General features: G+C 26.8%; 1 protein-coding gene across 1 annotated transcript in view; it reads right to left on the bottom strand.

The window, feature by feature from the left end:
* Positions 1-1,399: 1,399 nt before the first annotated feature.
* LOC107454374 (exosome complex component Rrp4) overlaps positions 1,400-25,438 on the bottom strand; it is a 29,286-nt gene continuing 5,247 nt past the window's right edge. The window contains exons 4-8 of the mRNA XM_043044183.2: positions 10,035-10,100; positions 8,949-9,017; positions 6,763-6,936; positions 4,942-5,070; positions 1,400-1,530 (exon numbers count right to left, since the gene is read on the bottom strand). Coding sequence (XP_042900117.1) covers positions 1,450-1,530; positions 4,942-5,070; positions 6,763-6,936; positions 8,949-9,017; positions 10,035-10,100 — 519 coding nt within the window. The 3' untranslated portion in view covers positions 1,400-1,449. The remainder of the gene's footprint in view (positions 1,531-4,941; positions 5,071-6,762; positions 6,937-8,948; positions 9,018-10,034; positions 10,101-25,438) is intronic.

The following is a 25,438-nucleotide window of genomic DNA, read 5'->3' as shown; positions in this document are numbered from 1 at the left end:
TCATTGAAAAAGTTATAAACAGATTTGGACAGCAAATAAGACGATTACAATTCTTGTTTGATTAAACAATTTTTTAATTGTTATGCGTCAATAATTATTTCATTATTTGTTTTTGAATAAAAATACTTTTAATTAAAAAATTTTATAATAAAATTGTTTTTCTGTATCTCTTTAATTGTTTTTTTTTTAAAAAAAAAGACAGGGGGGTGCAAGTGCACCCTTGCTTACTTAAATATTAACAATTTCATAACGACAGTCTGCTCAGTTGAAGTGATGCCCATTGAACAGTGCACAAAGCCGTGAACCATGTACATTGCATGTCGGTTAGTTGACATTCAAATTTTCTTATTTAAATGTTACAAAACAATATATTGTTAGATTTTGTAAACATTGTAAATGAAATGCAATTCAGGATAATTCAAAAAAGTAAATTATCAGAAAAGAATCGTAGTAATTTAATTCAGTATGATACATTTTGAAACAAGGGTGACAAACTTTTGCCCTGTGTGTGCACGAACACTGTATTTAACAGATTACGTACATATGGCCTGGATGTTTGTTAACCGTTCTAGTTTGTCAGTCGAATTTTGGGAAAACCAGCACTTTTCAATATGATAAACTAACCAGCATAGATGCGGAATAGTCTATAAGTTAAGTAACAAGTTATCAAGGAAAAAAATAAGAATAGGATTTCTAATATACAAATTTGAATTTCTGGAAAAGACATGACATAAAACTTGACTAAATAAAATAATTGCTTAAGGGATACCTAATAAAGTATACTCTTTATAGGTATTTGGGAGTTGAATTGAGAAACCAACTGAATATTACCCATATCATATTTTTAACCATTTCTTTCAACAGGGGTCTGTCTAGGTTTTTCTGAGAGGTACCTATTTCGGGAAAATTTAGACATAATTTGTGAAAATTAAAAATAATATTAAAAAATCAACACAAAACTATGGTGAAAATATAGATTAATTGTTTCTTACGGGATACAAAAATAAAATTTTAAGAAAAAGTATTTTGTGAAACTACCGTTTTTCACAAAGTTGAATTTGTGAAGGTACCGTTAAACAGTAGTAAATTTGGCCTGGACAGACCCCTGTTCAAATATAGTTGTTTTATTAATTCTTATAATTTTCAAAAACATAAATAACTAAATAAATTTTCTTTTCAGGTGACCAAGATGCTTTGTTTGGATATATATATATATATATATTGTAAAGGAATGATGGAAACTGCCACTCTATACACAGCGTCAAAAGATTAATATCAGGCATATCATTTTACATTATATATGTCAAAATCTTGGAAACTCTTTCATGGGTCAGTTATAATTTAGAAATAAAAGGTATTTAAATGAATTTTACAAAATGAGGCATCAAGAAATACAATATTTTTACAAAAGCAACAAATTTATTAAAAATATAAAAACTTTTTTTGCAACTATTTCTTTTCCAGCTCTATTCTTTCTTCAACAGCAGTAACAACCTTTTTTATAATTTCAGGCTTTAGCAATTCCTTTACCTATAACATTAATTAAGGAAAACAGAGAAAATAAAAATTATATCGTAACAAACGATTTGATTAATTATACTTAGAAACAATTATCAAGCTGTTTAAAAATAAATTGCAGTAAAACTATTAGAGTTAACACACTTGTTATAAAACATTTCTAATTATAATACTTATTTAGTCCTAAAATTTGTTGTCTTTTTATCCACAAAAGCAAAAGGAAAAATTCATTTGTAAGTCTTTCTCTTAATAACTCTAGAACTATTCACACTAGAAACCTGAAACTTACGAAAAATCTATACCGCAGGAGAAATTTTACAACGCAAATTCTGTTTGACCTCCATTACTAATTTAAAATATAGAAAAGTAAGTTCAGGAAATCTAAAGTAAGTCATGAAGTTTTAAATTTTATAAATAAAATTTTAAAATAACAAAATGCAAACAAATCATTCGAAGAAAACTTCGCCACTGTGTAAAAGTTATCCTCCAATAATTTGTTCTCATTTCAATATTTTGAAAATATCTTTTTAATATAACAAATTACATGGATTAGTCTAAGTTTGCCTCCCTTTATTCTATACTTTAAATTTTAAATTACTTATTACGTAGTTTTAAATAGTAGGAGGGATAAAACAAATACAATTTAGTCACATAAATACAATTTAGTCTACTTCTAAAAATCAGTCAAAGGATGTTAATCATTCCATTCAGAGCACATGTATAAGAAATTTATTTTTCTTACAGGACAAGCATTATGCATTAAAGCATAATGCTTGTAATAACCTGCATAATGCTTGTAAAGCATAATGCAAGCATTAAAAAATAACATTGGTAATGTTTGCAACTCTATTTAATCAGGGAATTAAACGCATGTTTTGTGATTATTTATCTTCATAGATATGTACATGTACAATCAGTGCAGATCACATGTTAAGGAGAAGTTTTAAAATTAAAAGAAACCATGTGTTTACTTTATTATGCTTTTGAAACATGCTTCGAAAGAANTGTGGACAATTTTTTCAAGTATTAAAAAATAACATTGGTAACGTTTGCAACTCCATTTAATCAGGGAATTAAACGCATGTTTTGTGATTATTTATCTTCATAGATATGTACATGTACAATCAGTGCAGATCACATGTTAAGGAGAAGTTTTAAAATTAAAAGAAACCATGTGTTTACTTTATTATGCTTTTGAAACATGCTTCGAAAGAACGAAATAATTTAAAGACAAAGGTAATTGAAATAAAAAAACTGAAGTAACATACTTTGTGTTATAGAGGTTGATTGTCGTTCTAAAATATGTTACATTGTAATGACTAACAATGGCAACCACAGAGACTCTTTGATACTTAAAAAAATATGTTCTAACAAAATTTTATGGGACTAGAAATTTTTACGAGCCTGTTAGATTGACATTTAAGCCGTTTTTTTATGAGTTATTTGTTACCTTTATGAGTTATTCATTTTGGTAATAGATGACATTCTGAATCTTTTAAATAAACTTTTTCATATTTAGGTTTACACACATTTACATACAATCCCAGGAATCACAATATGTCAGAGGAAAACTTGATTATCATTCCATGACAAATGGACAAAAGCATCACTTTTCAAGCCGAGATAAGTATCTCTTTTGAACATTTGAGTAAATCTTTAAAATTAGATCAAGTATAGGTAGTCTTCCTTTCAAAAAGTAGATCTTCTAAAATCATGTTTTGTTTAACCTAATATTGTAAAATCAAATTTAAGTGTAAAAATTAATTAAAAAGAGAATAAAAAGAAATTTAATTTTTATTTATTTTTTCACTGTGCTAAGTTTTGAAGTGCATGAGTTTAACTACAAATCTAATAATTCACAATGTGGCAGAAGTAAATCTGGATTATCATTCATTGACCTGGATCAATAGAATCATTTTTGTCGCCAAATTAATTTGCTATTCAAGCAGTTTGAGTAAATCTTTCAAATCTGTTCTAGTATAGTTAATCTTTCTTTTAAAAAATTTAATTTCTGAAAATATGCTTTATGAAATAATGTAAAGTCACTAGGAAGTAAATACAAATTTAATTGGGTTAGGCAATACATGCATTTCTTATAAAAGATAAACTGTATGTTGCACAACAAAGAAGAACACCTTAATAACTATTGATCAAATGATTGGATTATTAGAACTTAATCTTAATGGTTCAGGGGCTTAACCTTAAATATGCTAATTAATTTATGCACAAGATATTTAAAGTTAAAATAGACACGAAAACATATTTCTTCAGAATTAACATAATGGAGTATTGACCCTTAAAGTAGAAGGCTAGCCACAATCTGGAATCCCAATAATTTAAGCAAGTTAAAAGTTTGAATCCCTTTATTAAGCTATATCTCCAGGACTAATAAAGTGAATCAAAAACTTTTTTTCAAAAAATAAGAATTGATTTTTACACAGATAATTCCATGTGAAAATTTAATTCTTTGAAATTATTTGTAATTCTGCATTGTTTAATTTAAGAATGGTCAAAATATTTTCATTAGTAAGCTATACAACATCATTTTAATCTATATAATTTTAAGTGAAAATCTAAATTTTAAAGCAGTTTCTAAAGATTTTTAAAGGAGTATATTGATTTTGTGAAGTAAAAATTTAAACATAAAAAGTAAAATAAAACTTAAGCGGTCACAACATTTGACCTAAAGTACTGAGATTATATTTTCTAGACTGATGCCACCTCCTACATTTCTAGGGTCAAGAATAGAAGTCTGTCAACAAAAAAATAAATAAATAATAAACAAACAGATAAAATTAATACATAAATAATAATTAAATAAAATAAATCTCAAAAAAATTAAAAACAGATATTTATTTGGAGAAAGTATATTTTTGAGTCCGATTTAAATATCTTGTGGACAATTTAATTATTAAATTTAAGATCAGGATTTCAAACCCAGTTTGTGAGAATTAGATCATTACAATAAAAAAAATTAACGTGCCCTCTTTCTTCTGAGCACAAGGCAAGCAAAATAATGATTTATAAAAGAATTTATAGAATAGAAAACTTTAACTTATATGTTAAACTTTCAAAATAAGTTTTTTAAAAAAAATTTATTTTTAATAACTATGAAATATATTTATAGTTTATTTAAACTCTAGTTTGTGGAACGTACAGTTTAAAATGTTCTTTTCAAACTCAAGTGATCTACACGAAATTATTCACTCAACCTAATGACAAAAATTTAAAAGTTATGCATTTTTTTACTTCATAAACAAAACGAAGATAGATATCTAAAAGAAATTATTTATGGCACAACCTAATAATGAGTCTAAAAGTTGTAAACTTCCTTACTTTATAAGCTAAACAAAGATAGAGATATAAAGGAAAATATTTATGACTCAACATAATAGTAAGTATAGAAATTGTAAATTTTCTCACTTCATATACTAAAGAGGCATCATAAGCATAGAGTATGATGGTATCAGACAACAGTTTATTATGCTGAGTCAATGCAAGAATACAATTTCTTATTCTAGAAATATTCTCTCTGTCTTCCTTAGAAACACGCTGAAAAAAGAAAACAAAAATAATTAAATGATATACCAATATTTTGCTTTATGACACAATGTTGCATTGTTATCAATAATCTTAACATCAGTGTTAATTTCCCAAAAATGGTAAATTTTTTAATTTTTATTAATATCATTGTAAACTTTTTAAATTATTAGGCATTGAACCATTTTTGTCAGGTGAATGAAATATGTTATTAGATTGTATATTTGATTTTATGAAAGAAAATCAAATTACATAACTATAGGAGATGGGGATAATTAATAAACCGCTGTAGGTAGATAATCTCCTCTATAGTTAGATAAAAATAAAAAATGATACAATAATAAAAACTTAGATGCTTGTAGGACAGAAATAATGAAATAAACTTTTAAACTTATAGACAGATCAAAATAATTAAAAAAAAAAGGAAATGAAGTTTGGTTCATTACATAAAATAATAACATATTTTAATTAAGTTTTCTAATATTTAAAGATAATTTTTTCTAGCTTAAATAAAAGAGTTACTTTAAATATACAATTCATTTTACTAGTTAGTATTTATAACTTTGGTGCGTTCAATTACCCTTTTATAGTGAATTTTTGGCACAGTCTGATGCAATGATCAAAACTTTGCTTACAAATTTAATTTTTGAAGATAAATATACTTCTTTACAGTAGCTAATATTTGATAGACACTAAATTGAAACAGATTTACAAGCAATAGCCCAGAAAATATTATATTGAAATGCTGTATTTTGTATAACTTTGGTGAAAAATTGGAAAAAAAAGGTAGCTGTATTAAAATTAATGTGTATATCATTTTTAAAGGAGACACAGATCTGGAAAGGGTTGTTTTAACATTCAAAATTGATACAAACTATTAAAAATAATGGCATAAACAGAATTTGAGTTGAACAAAATCATAATATGCTAAACACACACAATACAGAATGAAAATAAAACAATATATTTCTTAAAATTAATATTATTATAGTAGTTAATAAATTCATAATGGTACTAATATAAGTTAAGCTGGAAAAGTAAGGGATGTACAGACGTATGCAGAAAAGAGCCACAGAAAAGAGAAATTAGTTTTAGGGGATATAATAAATTTAATTTTTATATTAATTAACAATTTTTTTAATTATTCCCAGTGCTTAATACAATAAGAATAATATCAATATGTCTTAAAAATGAAAGATAAAGTTTTAATATGCATAATATTTTTGAATTGAAAAACATTTTAGGTTTTGCACATTTTGTCTTTCCTAATAAAATTAAATCACAGCAGGTTTTTAACTATCTCTGAGGAAAAGATTAATTATATTATTTTTCACTTTATATAAATTATGTTATGATTTTAAATTTTAAAAAAATCATTAAACAACAATTGTTTCGACATATTTTTGTTTGAAAAAAAATCCATTAGTCAGAAGACATGGATTTTCAATTTGCAGTTTTATAACTGTAGGGTTTAGAAAGTTTATTGAAAGTGGTGAAAAAACAAATAATTGATTTATGATAGTTAAGCATTGTTTTCAAATTAATTTTTTGCCAGAAGAGAGTGGCGGGCACATTATAATTTAAGGGTGTCATTTCAACCTAAGACAACTGGTACCCTTAGGTTAGGTTTTTGCACAATCGCAACAAGCACAAAAAATATAAGTTACTATGTAAAAGTTATACTTAGAATCAATTGTACTTTACCTCCAAATTTTCAGCAAATCCACCAGTTTCAACATCTTCAGCAGATGCAGGGGAGATCCATATGTAACCATTGTTACTTAAAATTATTTGTATTCCACTGACAATATTATGAAAATGTGTTTTTTTCCTTTGAATTAATGAAGCGGGAACTTTCACAAGTTGTCCTTGAGATACCTGAAATAAAATTAGATTAGGAAAGAAAATCAAGCATTATAAAAGCAGAGAGAATATTATATACAGGGTGTTAGACACAATGGCAAAACTCATGAATTTTACTGCTCTAAAATCAGTTCCACTTGTTTCCAAATTTTGTTGAAATTTCATTTAAGTAAAACAAAAAATATTGTTAAATTAACAATAAACTATACAAAATTAACAGCTTATTAATTATACTATTAGTAAATGTAGATTCATATCTTTATAACGTATTACAAAAACCATTGAATTAATAGTTAGTTTTATCTATGCAGTCATAAATTATTCCAAACTAGTTATCTTTGTGTAGCTTATATGAACAAATCTAAACAAAGTTCTGGAACATTTTAAGAACATTTCATATGCTTTATAAAATAAATTTCAATTTCCACAATTTTTTACCAAAAATAATTAGCATTAATGATTTTTCACATTCATAAATTTTCTGTTTTACTTTACTTTTTTTTTTCACCACTATGCTAGTTTGCTATACATCAAGCTTTATATTTTCAGGATTTTTTTGCCATCCCTTTAATTGCAAGTTTTGCATGTTCCATAGAAAGACCGAGGCTGGTGTAAAATACCTGCATGTTATTTGTGATACAGATATCTACCCATATACAGCAGTCCTGGTAACAAAGGCCCTCTAGCATGGTAGTAGGCACTGCGGATTATGAGAAAATATGCAAATTATTTTCCATTTGAGATTTCAGAGTAAAAAAACTGAAACACTGTTTTCAAAAGTGTTTAATTTATAGCAGAGAAATTTTTGAAGGGAAATTTGTCTGCAAAAGAAATCAGCAATGAATATACAGAAATTTCCCTTCAAAGGAGCTTTTATCAAAATGTTTGCACAAAAATAGAAATATTATAAAATACTTTGCAACATACTTTCATGTAATGATATGCATATTTAAGATGCCATAACCCGTGCATCTAAAGAACTATTCCTGTCCGAGTCTAGAGCTGTTATTGAAACAAGAATGACAATAATAGTTTAAAAATAATGGATCTGGAATGGTGTATTTACACTGATAGTATTTATTGAATAAAAGTTTTTATTCAATTTAACGTGCATATTTTTTTTCTTTCTGTTTAGTTACTTCAATGATAAAGATAAATGGATGTACTAAATTTTACTTTGTTAAGTATAGTTTCAAATTAAAAGGGAACAACATGCATATAATTTTAATCTGATTTAAATTTGAAACTTAAAATTTTCAATGCAAACGCTTGAGTATGCCTTAATTTTATAACAATAGTCTCCACATCATTGCTTTTGAATTTGTAGACAATATTTTGATTTATGAAGATTATTATGGACTGCAGAGTGTCTCAGTAAATTCTGCTACTGGGCTGCAGTTTTAGGCAGTAATTTCATTCTGATGAATAACAATGTGGGGCCTCAGAGAGCTGAGCTGTTTGATTAGACCTTTAGGCTAATGGTTTAAAGAAAACGAAATGACCAGCTCAATCTGCAGATACCTCAATTCAATCGAAAATATTAGGGACTAACTCAGCAGATGCTTTAAGTTCTCTACAATGGTTTTTACATGCAATTGAACAGTGCTTTACTCTTTCTCTGATCTTTGCTCCTGATTTAGCTGTCGGACAACTTAATTGACAGCATAGAAAGTCAGGGCCACCATTGTATTGCAATCTGAAGAAGGCACATTATTAATCAGAACACATTTTTTTAACGTTTCTCCAACAAATTTTCACATAACATATTGATGGAATGTTTCCTCTATAAGACCAGAAAAAATAGTTAGTGCACATATTTTACATTATTTGTAGAATAATCAAAGATTTTTTTAAATAATCAAGGATATCAATTCCAGAAAATAATGAGCAAACTTTAATGTAACACTTTAGAGAAAATATTTATTATTTTGTTTTCTTTGATGCAAAAATTAGGAACACACTTTCTTTAAAGATTATTAATTATTTAGTATTTTGTTAAAAACCAATTACATAACTAAAGAAATTACCTTTCCATATTTTAAACTTCTGGTATGGAGTGACAATGATCCATCAGCAAATATGGATTGTACTTCAGCCTAGCAGTCAATCAAGGAAAAACTGTGACTTTTAAAATAAACAAATAAAAAAGAATGAGATCTAGATTTTATAACAATTTAAATTAAAAACAATAATAGTCTCCTCTATGAATGATATCTACACAAATAGGGATTTAATGGAATGAACAGCTTAAAAGAAATTTAGCACATCAGTAATAGTTAAAATATTTTCAAAGCATTTTATTTTTATTGATTTAAACATGTAATACTAAATTTTATTTAAGCATGTGAGTGGGTAAAGAACAAAAAGACAGAAAATATCTATCAACTCAAATCATGAAAAAATAAGTAAAAAAAAAATTTTGAAATTATTTGACATTAGCAAAAAACTTCTTTTATATGCGTCTTTTTTCAAAATTGAAGCAATAAAGAAAACAATGGAAATAAAAATATGACCACCGAAGCCGACGTCTTCAAAGGGTACCGGCCTCGGAAGCCATAAAACAAAACCTTTTCTATTGAGAGAGAGGTTAAATTAACTCTCTGAGTACCCCGAAGGCTTTGTAGAAGTCCAAGAAAAAATACATGAAATACATAAAACCAAATCAGAAAAGAAATTTCAACAAAATCTTGAGAAAATAAAAATTCGCATTAAACCGGTCAAACAGCAATTTCACAAACAAACTAAATGCTATGGAAACTCTAAAACAAAATAAAACAACGCTTTCTATTAAAATGCGCAGAATGAAAAGAAGAATAGTAAAAGAAAATATTACATAACAAATTCATCTTTTAAAAGTTCGTTTATATCTGTATATTTACAGTCCAATAAACTATTCAGCTTTATAAATAAAATATAATTAAAAAAGAACTAAATAACAATAAAGTAAAAAAAAAAGCAGCATAGTAGTATTAGACATTTAACATAACATTTTCTTCTATTATTTTCCCTTTTTAAAGTCAAGAAAATCAGAAATTTTGCTAAAAATTTGAAAGAATTTAAGTAAAAAAAAAATTAAGAACATTTAAAGAAATTGTACACAGCATAAAGGATACATTAATAAGATCTCCAACTTCCAAATAGTGCCGCATCATCAACTCGTCTTGCTCGGTTTTTCTTCTCTGCAAAAATAATACCATGTCATTGAAAATGTTGCTGCAAGTTTAAACGAAATATGATAAATTTTTTGCTGGAAATTCAATTGACTTTTAATAAGTTATGCTAATTTCATTAAATTTATCATGTTGGCTTTAATAGATTTTTTGAAATACTGATGATATTCAGAACATCCAGCATTTATATTTTCTTTTCACATAAGCACTTTTTGGAAAACTAAATAATTTGTAAAATATTATAAATGTATGAAATTTTAACAGCAACAATTAATTTAAATTTCTATCTGGACATTGGAAAATACCGGAAGAAACTGGATGAAATTGAAGAAATTAAATAACCTCAGGGTTTGTTGATTTAAATCAGCTTGATTTAAATCAAATGATTTTTTTAAAAAAATCATTGATTTAAATCAATTGATTTTTTTATGGTATTGATTTGAAAAGTTAAAAAAACAGTGTTTGAAATTATTGATACTTTTGCTATTTTCTTTTCTTAGTTTTAAAATTTGTTTTAAATGAAGTGCTGCATTAATTTTAAGTAACAAAATTACTTTCTTTCTTGATGTCTGATAAATTCCAGCACATTTGAAATTACATTTTTAAAAATCTTTTGATACTTGAAATTGAAAAAAAAAAGATTAAAGTAATCATTCAATGCTATCTTAATATAGACTTGCATAGCTGCAGAAAGTAATTAATAAACATGAATTTTTTCTACATTATATTTTATTGGTGGAAAATGTATATTTCTAAAGCTTGAGGTTATATTAAAAAGAAATTACCCTAATATGCCAAAAATGGAAGAAAAAAAATGCTGATAAATTCAGATATTTTTTCCCTAATATAGTATCATTCTTCCTCTTCAAATTCTTTCAAAGTCTATTTAAAGCAGTAGGGATATTAACTGGTTTCAGAATGCATGTTTACAGTATCTTTGTCAGACTTTCTTTCTCATTACAGATTTCTTATAAAGCAATTTTGAGAAAAAAAATCCAACAGGTACATAAATTTTTTTAGATTAAATATTTATTTATTTTTTGATGAATGACTACATTTATAAACACTATCTGTTACATTTATTTTGTCTTTTTAAAAATCAAGAGAAAAAATAAAGAAATCACAATTTTAAATTAAAATTATGGTTTGCTAATTGAAACTTTGTTTTCATAGTTAAAGTATTCATTAAATTCTCTATGTCATCTAGTCTTTAAATTTCAATCATGCATTTATTTCAAAATGGTTACTAACCATTCAAAGCTAAGTATTACAATGAAAAATTGTTTTAGGTAGTTAGATCTTCTGAAATATTGTTATAATATTGTTTTAATATTAATTTAATTTTGATTAAACATTTATAAAATTTTTTTAATTATAAATCAAAGTTTTTTCAGTGTATTTGAATAAAAAAAAATCTGATTTAAATAAAACTCTGCTATTCATATTACCAATTAATCTAGCAATAAGTACAGCAAAAGTGGTTTAAATTTAAACAAATTAAAATTAATATAGTATCCGAAAGGTAAAGATACATTCAAATTATTTAAGTGTTATACAGAAAATCAATAAAAAGTACTGCCGCAACAGCTCTACTGTGAGCCAAAAGGAATTTAGTGGTCAAGGCACCCTAATTTTGAGACCAACTGCATGTAATATGGCTAGCATTATGCATAGGCTGCCTTTACTTCAAAGACAAGCTGGTACTTAACAATCAGAAACTGGGTGGTATTCAAGCCATCACAGTATACAAATATTAACTGCTATCTATCTATAATATTATTTATGAATAAGTTTGAGCATTTAAATTTAACAGTATTTAACTGTAAAAACTAGTATGGGATTTGTGTTGTGAATTCAATATATAATATATAATTGTGTATATGTTTTGGTTTGTTAATTAAATGTATTCATAAAATTTGATTATATTTTAGCAGTTCTTTAGATTTAATTATAAAATTAGGCTTTCCCTTGAAACTTTAAATAATATATTGAAGGAAATTAGTTTTTTTTAAAAATTTGAATTGTTGTTTTTTAATTTTCTTTTATTTAAAAATAATGTATTTTAAGTAGCTAAAAAATTCTGATTATAAACTATTTAAATAATTGTTTTAATATTCGATATTTCTTTTCCAGAAAGAATTAGTTCAACTTAGACTGAAAGAAACACTTTTTCTTGATGAATTTTTTTTACATGGTTCCCACTGTGGAAGAACCCCCCCCCCTGTTTTAAATATAATTCATTTTTTAAATCACAACAATGAGAGAAAGATGTAAAGAAATGTAAATATTTATATATTTTAAAAATCTAAAATATTGCAGACTTATTGTTGAGGACTATTGTTTAAACAAAAGGGATTCATTTTTCAACAATGCACAATATTTTAAAGCATTGTTGGTAAAACGTTACACCGTCTATCTATGCAACAAATGGATTGGAAAAAATAAAAAATTACTCATTCTATTTTTGATGCTTGCTTGTGTAACATTGAAAACATGAATAGCTTTTTAAAACTGTTTAAAAAGGGAAAATCGAAAGATAAAGGTAAATTTATATCACAAATTTTATTTAGTAAATTATTTTATAATTGTACTGCCTATTTTTTTAATAAAAATGATTTATTTCCCTATTAAAAATATGGATCATCCACACTGAAAATATTAGATAGAAAACATTATTATTCTCATTATTTTTAAACTCAAAAAGTATATGAATAATTTATAGTTTTTTTTCTTTTTGAAAAACTCAGTTTAAAATTTGAACAAAAATTATTATATAATTATTTTTTATTTTCATAATGAAAAAAATCTTACTTGAAGTAAAAAAATTCAAATTGAAAATATGAAATCATCACTTTGTATACAAAAAGTAAATGAATAGTATATAGAAATTTTACTTCTGAAAACGAAAAATAAATAAAGTTTAAAATAATATTTAGAGAATCAAAAATAAATTAATATTCATAAAATATTCTTTAATTCAGAGTATATGTATCCCTGGGGTTCCGGGCAAATTCCTTCAGACCTGTTTCTTATTTCCTTCCTTTTTTAACATCTTGTTCAAACTTGTTTCCTTTTCCCCATATTGTCAAACCACTTTGCAAGTGGTTGTCTTGTTATATAGTTGTTTGGTGTATAGTCATTGAGGAAGGTTTTTGTTAATAGATGAGAAATTATAGTTTTTAAATTTTTGTACCTTTTGTGCTTTATTAACATTGTTTTTACTTATTTATTCTATGTTATAGGCGTTTTAAAAATAGCGTTTTATTTTATGATTAACATTTTCTTCAATTTAGATTTATTTTAGTTATTTAATTAAAGTTTTATATACAATTTGTGATTGTGTGGCTTGCATGCTCCTATAGAACAGGCCGAAATTTATCACGGTTTTCAAATATCAAAGTTTTGGTAGAGCGGTGATGTAGATCCATGGGATGTAAAAAGTTCAGCAAAATTAAAGACAGGTTTTTATATAGGTGGTCTAAACTGTTTATTTGACATAGATGACTGGGCTAGAGAATCAGATTGTGTACTGATTCTCTGAAGTCTCAGCAGCCTTGGAACACTACACGCCAGGATGATGTGTACCAGCGATGAGGATTAGGCGGGATTCAATAAGTGTCAGATTTTGAAAAACTTTTATAGACTGGATTTCGTTCTCCTGGGTCTCATACAACAGGGTGGTGATTAGACACAGGCAAAATATTAGACATTAGAACAGTTTGCGTATTGACAGAACAAGGAGAGGTCTTAGCAGCCTTGTAATACTACATGCCAGAATGAGGTATACAAGCGAAGAGGATTAGGCGTGCTTCATTAAGTGTCAGGTTTTGCAAACTTTTACAGACTGGATTTCCTTCTCCTTGGTCTAATACAACAGGGTGGTGATTAGACACAGGTAAAACCTTCACCAGTAAATAGGGCAATTACAGCAAGAGAGAAGAAAAAACAAAGGGAGGAAAGACAACTAAGTCAATGGGGGAATGGGACCCCCAGTCTTTGATCTAAAGAAGATAAAACCCCTGAAAAAGCTTAAATATTCAAAAAATCACTACTTTATAAAAAAAGTAGTAGCTCTTAGTTCCTTTTTTGCTTAAAAAGTAGTCTTGATCACCCATGGTTAAAAAAAGACATTTTTTAGTATTTACAGGAGGGTCGTCTAATAAGTCCTTTAGAAAATTCGAGACGTGAGCTTTGCAGCATCGGAAAAGGTTTGTTTTCCGTAAGTCATTCTGTTTCAGACTGCTGTTAAAATTCCAGTCAAATCCATCAGGCTCTTTCATAATTATTTTGAAGAAAAAAATCTTGCAAGGATTAAGAAAGTCGCTTTATTGCTCTAAGAGGTGACTGAATGCAATTATTTGATTTGGAACCTATTTTGGCGAAATTTTGACGAGTTTCTGCATTAATATATGACAGATGAAACATATGATTATGTACATGGCCTAGGGCCTAATTTACAGATGTTAGGATCCTGGTCACAAAACCACTTGGAGGTCTTCTATGAGAGTCGACAAGTTTCAGTTAACATGTATAGTTTTTAATCATAATATCAAAATATAACCTTTTAGACAGCAGCAAATTCTAACTTACCTGCAGCTTTATTTTTTTACATAAATTCATTATTTAATTTAGCTAAACTATCAACCTTGGATGGGGGCACCTCACAAGATGGGGACCATGAAAACTTGCCCCAAATGTGCTGTCATGAATCAGTCCTTGGGATGGCCGAATTGTTAGGGGTTGCATGCAAAATCATCTACAATAATTAGTTGCAAAAAGGTCAAACCATAAATGAAGAATATTATAGGCCTTTTTTGTACTGGTTAAGAGAAGAAAGCAACATAAAATATCTTCACTTGGAGCAAAAAATCCTTTTCCATTAAGACAACAATAAAGAAACGTAACAGCGGTTTAAAAAATGAAAACTATGGAATTATAGTTTAAATCATAATAAGTAGATTTAGCCCACATTTATTTCCAAACTTGAATCAAATGGATCAACAGATAAAGATTCACATCGAAAAAGAAGTTCATCGACCAAATTTATGCCTATTTTGAAATAATATTTATTGAAAAAGTTGAAGAAACTAGAAAAATTTTTCATGACAAAAGGATATATTGGGAAAAAAAATCTATCTTCGGCTTAATATAAGGATTCATTAAAAAATTTTTTTTTTTTTTCGTTTATACTAAAACTTCATTTAATAACCTATGTACAGTGCATAAAAAAAGGACCATCCTGAATAACGTTTAAAGTAATTATCAGATTTTTCCGTTCTAGGCTTCAATCTAAATAACTGAAGAGCTTCTTTAGTGAATTGTAAAATTTCTACCCACAATTATAAAATTCATCTATCCACAGAAAATTCTATGCAAAAATAACTTTTGGCAAATATTTATTATTTTTCATTATTTTATTTAAGAATGGTTGAAAAAATTTTGAATTATAAGGTATACTATTTTTGGATACCATTAAAAAAATGTAATTTATATAGCAAAATACAAAATTTGAGTGAAATCGGCTGATAGTTCCTGAAAAAAAAAATTTTTTTTTAAGTACACTTTTTTAAAATTCAATTTCTCAGGAACTATTCGACCAATTTTGCTCAAATTTTGTATTTTGCCACGAAATTTTTTTTTTTTTAAATGATGTAAAAAATTCTATACTTTAAAATTCAAAATTTTTGGACTATTATTAAATAAAATTAATTAAATATAATAAATACTTACAAAAAGTTATTTTTTTCATAGAATTATCTTTGAATAAACAATCTTATAATTGTAGGCAAAATATATTTCAATTAGCTTAAAAAGTGATCAAGATACGGTGAAATAAGCAAAATGTAAAATTAAGGAATCCAAACTTTGAAGCGCTCTTCTGACCAAATTATTGGGACCAATTTTCCAGATTGTGGCTACAGCCTATATTTTAGGTTTCAGAAATCCGAACGCATTAAAAATTAGGTTTATTCAGTGAAAGTACGTTTCGGTGTCTGATTTCATAACTTAAAACATTATCTGCATTTATTAATTAGCATATTTGAGATCATCCCTAGGAGCCATTAAGATTAAGTCCTAGAACATGAAAATCTGATCATTAGATCAAAAGTTATTCTGGGTGGTGTTTTGTGTTGGCGTACTGTACATGCATATTTTTCAACAAGACAAACCAGATTTTGACTGTTTTAAGATCTTGTAAATTTAAGATTTAAAATTGTGAGATAAGTATGCATGATTTTCATTATTTGACATCTCCACAGTACTGAGTGACATAATTTCTAATTATTAAGAATGTCTTTTATTATTATACCTCGCCAAATACATAATCTTCTAATTTTATTTCTGAAAATACAACAATGTCTATTTACTCTTAACAATGTTAAATTTTAATATTTTCAATAACTCTAAGGCTCATTTTTAATAACTCTAACTGATTGTTGAAAGCTATTATTTAAGAAATGTTTCTACAATGTTCAATATTTTTATGTATTGTTGAAAGATTAAAACAAAGGAAGAGCATAAAAAAATGCTCATTCTATTTTTGATGCTTGCCTGTGTAACATTGAAAACATGAATAGCTTTAAGAAACTGTTTAAAAAAGAAAAATCGAAAGATGATTTAAAAGGTGAAATTTTACCATTTTTATAATTGAATAATTGAGGTTTATATTTTCCAAATAACACTATTTTATTTAGCATTGGAAATGTCTGAACATTCAAGTTGAAAAAATTAAACAGCAAAATTATTTATAATATTAATGTAAAAAGTACATTAGTATTGTTGTTTTTTTTCCTTTTTTTTGTAGTTTATAAAATATAGAAAATGTTCACTCATTTGATTTTATAATTTTTTGATCATCTTATGGCCATGGATTTGATTTTGAGGAAAGGAATAGGTTTTTTATTTTTATTAACTAAAGAGGTGAAAAGTTTTAAAACATGATTAGTTGTAGAAAGGAGGAGTTCCCCCTAAAATGGTTTAAAAAATCATTAAAATTTATAATTTTTCTGTTTCTTTTTCAATTAATTTTCGACATGAACTAAATGCCAGTCTTTCCTTTCTCAATGTTACTCTCCATAATGGGGAAGCAAAAAAAAAAACGAATGCTGGAAATGTGATTTTTGTGTATGAAGAACTTATGGCTTTATATCTTGATTTATATTGTTATCTATTTGTAATCTCATGCTATCTATGGGTAAGAAGAAATATACTATTTTTGGTGAGAAGTAATATTTTTTAACCTACCAAATTAATTATTATTACTTTATTTTTTATATAAAACATTAAAGTGGCAGCAAACCTTTCTGTAAATAACAAGTCACTTATTACATCATTGAAAAGAATATTTGTAGTTTCAGTTCATTTCCTATAACTTTTAAATACTTATCGTTTATAATTTTAAGCAGAGATGCCAACTGCTCCTCATTCTACAAAAGTTTTAATAAATTTAAAGTGAATTAAATAGTAAAACATAATAAGAATAAGAATAATTATGCCTACTCTTTCAAAGTGATACCACAAGATAACTGCAATAAAGTTTTATGTCATTTTTTTTAAAATTTTTAATATGTAGTGGTAGAAAAATTACTTCAGATGAAAAGAACTAAACTAAAAATAACTTAAATTTCGTTCTGTAGATTCTGTAGATAGTAAATTTCGTTCGTGTGTTTCGTCCAGTAGAAATTTTTTTTTACAAAGCAGACCAAGTTGACATTTCTGTTACCGTCACAATCATTTTAAAAACTAACACACTGGCATTTGAATTTTAATGTAATATCAATATTCCTTAAGTAAGATTTCTGTGAGTATAAGTATTTACATCTTCTGGCAAAACTCATGGCTCAAAAACATGTATTTGCTACATTTTAAGTGAGTATTAAAAATTAGTTGTGTTATTTTAAATTATAAACTGATCAATTGAAACTTGTAAATATATTTTCAGAGACTAGTGTTGTCCGTACAACCTGGTTTGGTATCTTTAAGAAGAAGAAGAAAAAGAACCAAATTGTGGATGTTTCAACTTTGGATAACACTGATCAGAATGGCTTCAATGAGAAGCCTGGTGAGAATGGCTTTAATGAAAAGCCTGATGGAGAATTTGCTCAAATGTGCACCAACAAAATAGAGCAAAAAGAGTTTGTGGAAGCCGAGAAAATTGAAGATCCCTCTTGTCTTCCTGTTAATAAGGGATTGATTTTCGAAGAGGAGTTTGTCCGATTTCCGGACATAGAAAATCAATCTTGTGATAAGGCTGAGATGCCATGTACTAAAACCTGCGCTTCTGGTGGTGCTGGAGAGAAAAATTATAAGAACGATTTGAAAAAAAGTAAACCAGGTAAATTATTAACCTATTGGGGTGAAACTGTTTAATAGTTGCAGTTTTTGAAATTTAAAACTGTACTTAATAATAAGTTCTTGTTAATTTTTTTTACGTAATATGTTATTTAAAATTACAGTAGGGAACCGATTATCCGGAACGATCGGGATCATCGCTATTCCGGATAACTGATTTTTCCGGTTTTCTGAATCGCTACAAAAAGCCGCTTTTTTTTATTGTTAAACCCAACTAAAAAAAAAATATTAGGAAATAATCTTAAAAAGAAGAAAAAACGATGAAGTAATACAGTAATGATTATTTCTAAAATGATGGTATGGTAAACATCTTTCAAAGAAGAAAGAAAAATCCTAAAATCTTATGAGGAAAAAAAAAAAAAATTTTTTTTAAAATTGCGGGAAAATTTACTGAATTTCGTTCCGGTTTTTTGGTCTTCCGGTTTTCTGATTTCCGGATAACGGGTTCTGTACTGTAATAGAATGCTCAAAATGAGAACAAAATGTATTCTGTTTTTACATTTAAAAAATATCCTACCTGACCAAAATTCAGACTATTAGTTTACCAGATTTATCTGCTATTTATTTCCCCCCTCTAGATTGATCTAAGAATTTTTATTTTTTATTCCCATGAATCTTCTTCCCCTTTAAAATTTGCATTCCTTTTTATTCACTCTTCTTTTTGAGAATTGAGGGTTTTCATTACGTATTCTTACAATTTGATTTCATATTGTTGTTTACATTCATCGGATGGAAAGTAAGTGACATGGAATTAAAATTGTGAATTTTTAATTTAACAACCACAGGCACCATACTGAGGTCTTTAAAACAGAGTTTTATTCAGAAAAAAGTAGATAAGACAAAAGTTCTAAGAATTAAAATAATTTAAAAACATTTTGCTTCATTAAAAAGAACATCTAGTAAAATCTTCCTAATTAGTAAATAATAAATTAAAACTTGTAGCAAGGTTCATTTTTTTTTCAAAAAATAAAAATTTAAATATGTTCAGTACTCATTTGATATATTTTATTCATTTTATATCTTTGAATATTTATTTTGTAATTCATCCGAGAAACTTATACTTGAAAACTTGACCAAGCAACTAATATGTAGAAGAAATAAAAAGAAAGGAAAAAAAAACTAGATTCTAGAAAAAGAACTGAAAGAAATGAAATAAACTAATAAGGACAAATAGGATTGCTCAGCGTAATATAAAAGTGTTATATATTTAAACAAATAAAATTTAATATAACACAAGAAAGTAAAAAGTTTTTTATGTTTACATAAAAAATATATTTTCATTTATTGAAATTGTGGTTGTAAATAAAATATCTGATTTCTTGCAGAAATTATGAGCAGAGAGATATTTTAATAGTTCTTTTATAAAACTAGGATTTACTACATTTCATTACATAAACTTGTACGAAAACAACAATTGTTTTAGTTTCTGAAGAAATCCATCAAACACAATTTTCTTTCTAAAGTAACCATCAGTTCAAGATCGTTGAAAGTATAGTTTTAGATTATTTTAACGTTCAAACTTATTTTTCAGTGCATCCAAAGCCAGGTAGAGCCTTGTTTGGAAAGGCAAAGAAAAAAAACAAGATTGAGCAGAGTGAATTGAGGGAGGCATTTTGCCACCATGTGGATGTATTGTTGGGCATGAAACATCACTTAAAGAGGAAGACCACTAATCCTCGAAGTTTATATGACATGCTCAATTCTGAGGAAATCATTTTATCAAGCCGCAAATTGCTAAATGAATTGCGGAAAATTGATGAACTTCAGAAAAATGGGCAGTTCTTCTTTAATTAAAAGGTGAGATAAAAAATTATTTCCATACTTCGTAACAAGGGGTCTATTTAAGATAAATAGACCCCTGCTAATCTACCATTTTCTTATTTAATAAAAATGAACTCTTCAAAATAATTATTATTTTTAAAATGGACAATCACAAAATTCTTTCTTTGAAAAATAGAGTCAATACGGTAACTCATTCATAATTTTAAAACTTTGTCTCCTTGAAAAACATGATTTTGTGTTCAACCGCGTGTACCCAATTTGAGTAGTTTTAGATTAAATGAATAAGGAATAGGATTTTTAAAAATTGGAATAAAACAGGAACTGTCACAAAGATGAGACAGGTAACTAGTTTATAGAGATTTTCATATAAACACAAAAATTGGGCCCTATTTTCTCAAACTTACAAAATTATAGGTAGATTTACCACAATTTTATTCAAAAAAAGTCTTAGTTGATCTCCAGACTACTGACCTAAACTTTGACAATTCTGATAAGCAACCCTTAGATAAAGAGACATTTGATTTGAGTAGGGTGACCTGGGGTAATTCCTGATCAAAAAATGCAAACATCGATTTTGTGAAAAAACTATTCAAGATAGAATTTTAATATTTTATGGAAGTTTGAGGCTATATGAGATGAGTCTTATGCTACCTTCTTTTGTTTGAAAATATAATTAGAATGTAAAAGATTTTAAATTTTTAGTGATCAGCAATTACCCCTTCTCTTGATCAATTCTGGGGTAAATCCTGATCATTTCTGGGGTAATTACTGATCACCAGTTTTTATAGTAAATGGGCTGTTTAAAAATAATTATACAATGGTAATTAACAAATAAGACATTAAGATCAACCAAATAAACCAAAAAGATATGTTTAAGCAGCTAATAAAACTGTTTATTTAAAATCAGGAATAAAGAATAACACTTCAGCTCTGGCAGCAGCTCTCACACTGAAATTTTCATTTTCAATCAGTAAAAGAAATTCACTATTTTTGTTTTCTAGAAGCTTAGCATCCTTTTTAAGCTTATAATTTCTCACCATATTCATATTAGGTTAATTTATCAACTTAAAAATTATTCTAACAATGTACACACATAAAAATAAGATAGAAGAAAGGTAAGACAAGCTAGAAATGGTGCATATCAGAACACATTTGTCTTGTATACAGTTAAAAACAAATTTTGTGATTACAGTTAAAATATATTTTATAGTTGTTCCACTTAATAAATATGAACTGTTATTTAAGAAAAGACAATTAGCTATTTATTAGCTATTTTATATACTATTTATAAGAAGAAATGACAATGATCAGGAATTACCCCAGTGATCAATAATTACCCCATCTGTAGGGGGCAACATTTGATATAGTTTCCTATAATCAATTGTAATGTTTACAGTAGATGTGAAATAATTAAGCAAAAGCCTACACTATTTTTATATCAAAGAAAAAGAAAGTAACTCAAAATATTTATTATTAAGAGAAGGAGGGGGATCTTTGCAGAAATGTGCACATTTTGAAACCCATCTTTGAAATGGAAAATACAGAAAGCAATTTAAAAGATACTTATTTTGTTAGATTAAATAAAAAACTATTTTTAAGTAAATGTAGTTATACTTTAGTAAAGTGAACAAGTATTCTTGTCCAAGTCTCAAATTTAAAAAAAAAATATTTTTTAAAATAAAACTTAGGTGATTATTACTTACCCCAGAAACAGAGTGATCGTGAATTACCCCGGGTCACCCTAATATTTCTCCAAAAAGTTTTCGAAATTTAAACCAAATTTGAAGTTATATTTGGAGTTGGAAAACCAACAACATTTAAAAGTAAATTTCCTAACAAGAAAAAACTCAATTCATTATGAATATTACATTAAATTTCTCCAAAATGTTAAAATATATATATATATAAGTAAAGAAAGATTAAAATTAATGACTGCTGCCTTGTCTTCCTGGAGAATAAATAAGACTAAAGTAAATAAGGCCAAACTAATTTGACATTTTACTGGTATTAAATTTAGGCAATATAGTTCGAATAAACAACTATTCTTCAAATACATAGGATTGGTAGGAATACATAGGCTTTTACATAGGATTTGTCATGCCATGTCACAATACAAATGCTATGAATATAACAATATTTTTTCTTTGAACAGTTCAAGTTATGTTTCTAAGCATTAAATTTTTTTCAGCTAAAATAATTTAAAAGCATTTTAGTTCATTAAATAACCACACAATATAAATAAGCATAGAAATGTTTTTCGTTTTTTTCTTCTTTTCTTTGAAAAATAGGAAATATGTAAAATAAAAAGTAATATCGTTTCAAAAATATCTGATTAACATTTTTGCTTACTACCTAAATCTTAGGATTGTTAAAAGTAAAAATTACTTGAATTCGTTTGACATCTTCTATTTGTTCTATTTCTAGCAAATTACAACATAAATTACCAGCTATACATTTGCATCATAATTTCCTGTCAAATTTCAAAATGTGATAAAAAGAGTTATGTTTTCTATTACTATGTTCCGCCACAACTAAGTACAAAGTTTCCCAAATGCAATTTTTTTTTAAATTAGATTTTTGAGTCATGTGTAGGATCTTCACAAAATGCATGTTTCTTAACCATATATTTTGTCATTCTTCTTTCAATACCTTTTCCAAAAAATGCGACTGAATTTTTATCACTTTAAAAGAAGGAAGACTTCAGACTTCCTCAAAAGGGCAGCAACGATTTTTTTAAAAGAAAATAAGTCAAAATATTTAGTTTTTTTATCAATTGCATTTGCACTCAATATCATTAATAAAATTATTTTGAAATTTTATTGCATTACTTTTCCCCCACACCAAAGATAGAAAGAAGAACAAATACCATATTCTTATTTTATTCTAAAACTTATTGCACACAAAAAAATAGAGTATAACAAAACTTTGTGATGCAGCTTCAATATATCCAAATAGAAGTTAACATTACAGTAACATAATTTTGGGGAAACATTGTTTATTAAATGCACATTATGTATGCAACATCTATTTATTTTTAAATTCCTTTAGGTGTTCTTTTGAAATTCCTTTTAAAAAAATATTTAAAAAGGAAAATACACAAATATGAAATATATTTAAAAGTAAACTTTAGAAAAATGTAAGCATTATTTCTAATTAAAAAAAAATTATATCTTTTTTAATTTACTGATTTACGCAAACATTTAAAAGAAGAAAATTTTGTAACAGAATAGTTAATATTATAAGTTATTGTTATAATTGTTACTTAAGTTTCAGTGTCATATTTTAAAGTTAATTATTAATTTGAATTTTTTTTCTTTTCAGTCTAAGGAGACATGCCTATGTGAATAGATGTTGTTTTGATGATTTAATCATTATTTATTATTATATATTATGAATTGCACTGTGCGCCCCTAAATTTCTTGTACATAATAAAACCCTTTCGGCCAATTGATTTTGTCATTATTAGAATTTGGAGAGATTTTTCTTTTTTCTACATTTTAAATAGTTTAACAATTTGAAAGAAATAATATATATTTCATTACTTTCACTGCCCTTAATACATATTTTTTGAATCCTTGTCAAAAATGAACACATTTATTTCGATAGGGATCTTTAAATAACATTTAAGTGAGAGAGAAATAAAAGCACAATCAAATTTGTAAAATCTGTAGTAAGTAATTAAAAAAAAAAGAAAAAAAAAAGATAAAAAACTTTAAAACCTGTTTTATTGCTTGATAATTCTTGCTGGAGTATTGCTTGATAATTCAGGCAATTCTAATAATGTTATTTTCTGTTTCTTCCAGCATTTAAATAGGTTTTTATGTTTTCAGTCTAGTTTTCTGCAGTAATAATCTAACAGGTTTTAACAACATGCTTTTTTCCTCTCTAAAATATTAATTCGCGATCCTTAACCAGTGTTTTCACTACAGCGCGAGAACGCAAGAATCTCGCATATTTTGTTCTTTTCTCCCATTAAAAAATTATTAACGCGAGAAATTCGCGCATTCTATAAACCAATTTCAAAATTCGCGAATTTCTCGCATTTTGAAAAAAATTTCTCATTGCGCCAATTAGAATGAAATCCGTTTCACTTTTCTTCCTGGATCTTTCATTATTTTCAACATCTGCCCCATTATCTAGCTTCCCTGTTTACCAGTATTGTTCAGAATCTTTAAGAACTACAGAACACCATCCCTCCGAACCTCTTTCAGAACGCATTTCTCTGCAACCACGTGTTTACTGTAGGTAAGGTTTCTTCATGTAAGACGTTCAAATTTTTTGCGCATTAATGCAAGATGGACAAATACCTTGTAAAGGCAATATCTTCTACTCCGAAACGGACAAATGAAAATGAAACAAATGTGGGTAGAAACGATCAAAACGAAACAAATACGCATTTGAGTTACCTAATTAGAATAGCTGATGAAAAAGTAGATATAGAACATTTTCCATATGATGATGCAGCAAAAATATTCAATGCTTTAAAAATTAGAAGATATTAAAAATGTATTATAATTAAAGAAATGATTTTTTTCATGTCTCTTTACATTTTTGTTTTTTAATTTTTAGAAATCTCACTTAACTTTTTGAAATCTCACCCTGTTTTTGAGAAAGGGTGAGAAATTCTCACCCATTTTTTCTCTGCGATGAAAACACTGTTAACGGATGTTTAATTCTTACTTCATTTTTGACAAAGGTTAAAAAAAATTTATATTAAGGACAGCGATACTGAATATCCATTTTTGGACTCTCTGTAAACAGAAGAAGTTGAAAATAATGATCAAAATATTTAGTATTTTTATCAATGGCATTTAAACTCAGTATCATTGATAAAATTATTTTGAAATGTTATTGTATTATTTTTCCCCAGGTCAAAGCTAGAAAGAAGAACAAATAACATAGTTTTATTTTTTCCTATTAATTATGAACTTAAAAAATAGAGTGTAACAAAACTTTGTGATGCAGCTTCTTATTCTACATACACTAAGTGTGATCTACCAAATAAAAGTAAACATTACAGTAACACCATGTTTGGTTAACATTGCTTATTAAATGCACCTTACGTACGTTACATCTAGTTATCTTTAAATTATTATACATGTTCTTTTAAGATTCCTTAAAAAAATATATTTAAAAAGCAATGCATACAAATATAAATCTCTATATAAACACATTTATTTATATAGGGATCTGCAAATAAAATTTAAGTGGGG

The sequence above is a fragment of the Parasteatoda tepidariorum genome, chromosome 9, assembly GCF_043381705.1.
Source record: "Parasteatoda tepidariorum isolate YZ-2023 chromosome 9, CAS_Ptep_4.0, whole genome shotgun sequence".
In the NCBI taxonomy this organism is placed as follows: Eukaryota; Metazoa; Arthropoda; class Arachnida; order Araneae; family Theridiidae; genus Parasteatoda; species Parasteatoda tepidariorum.
The sequence above is the reverse complement of the archived record's forward strand: the minus strand, read 5'-3'. Positions and strand labels throughout refer to the sequence as shown.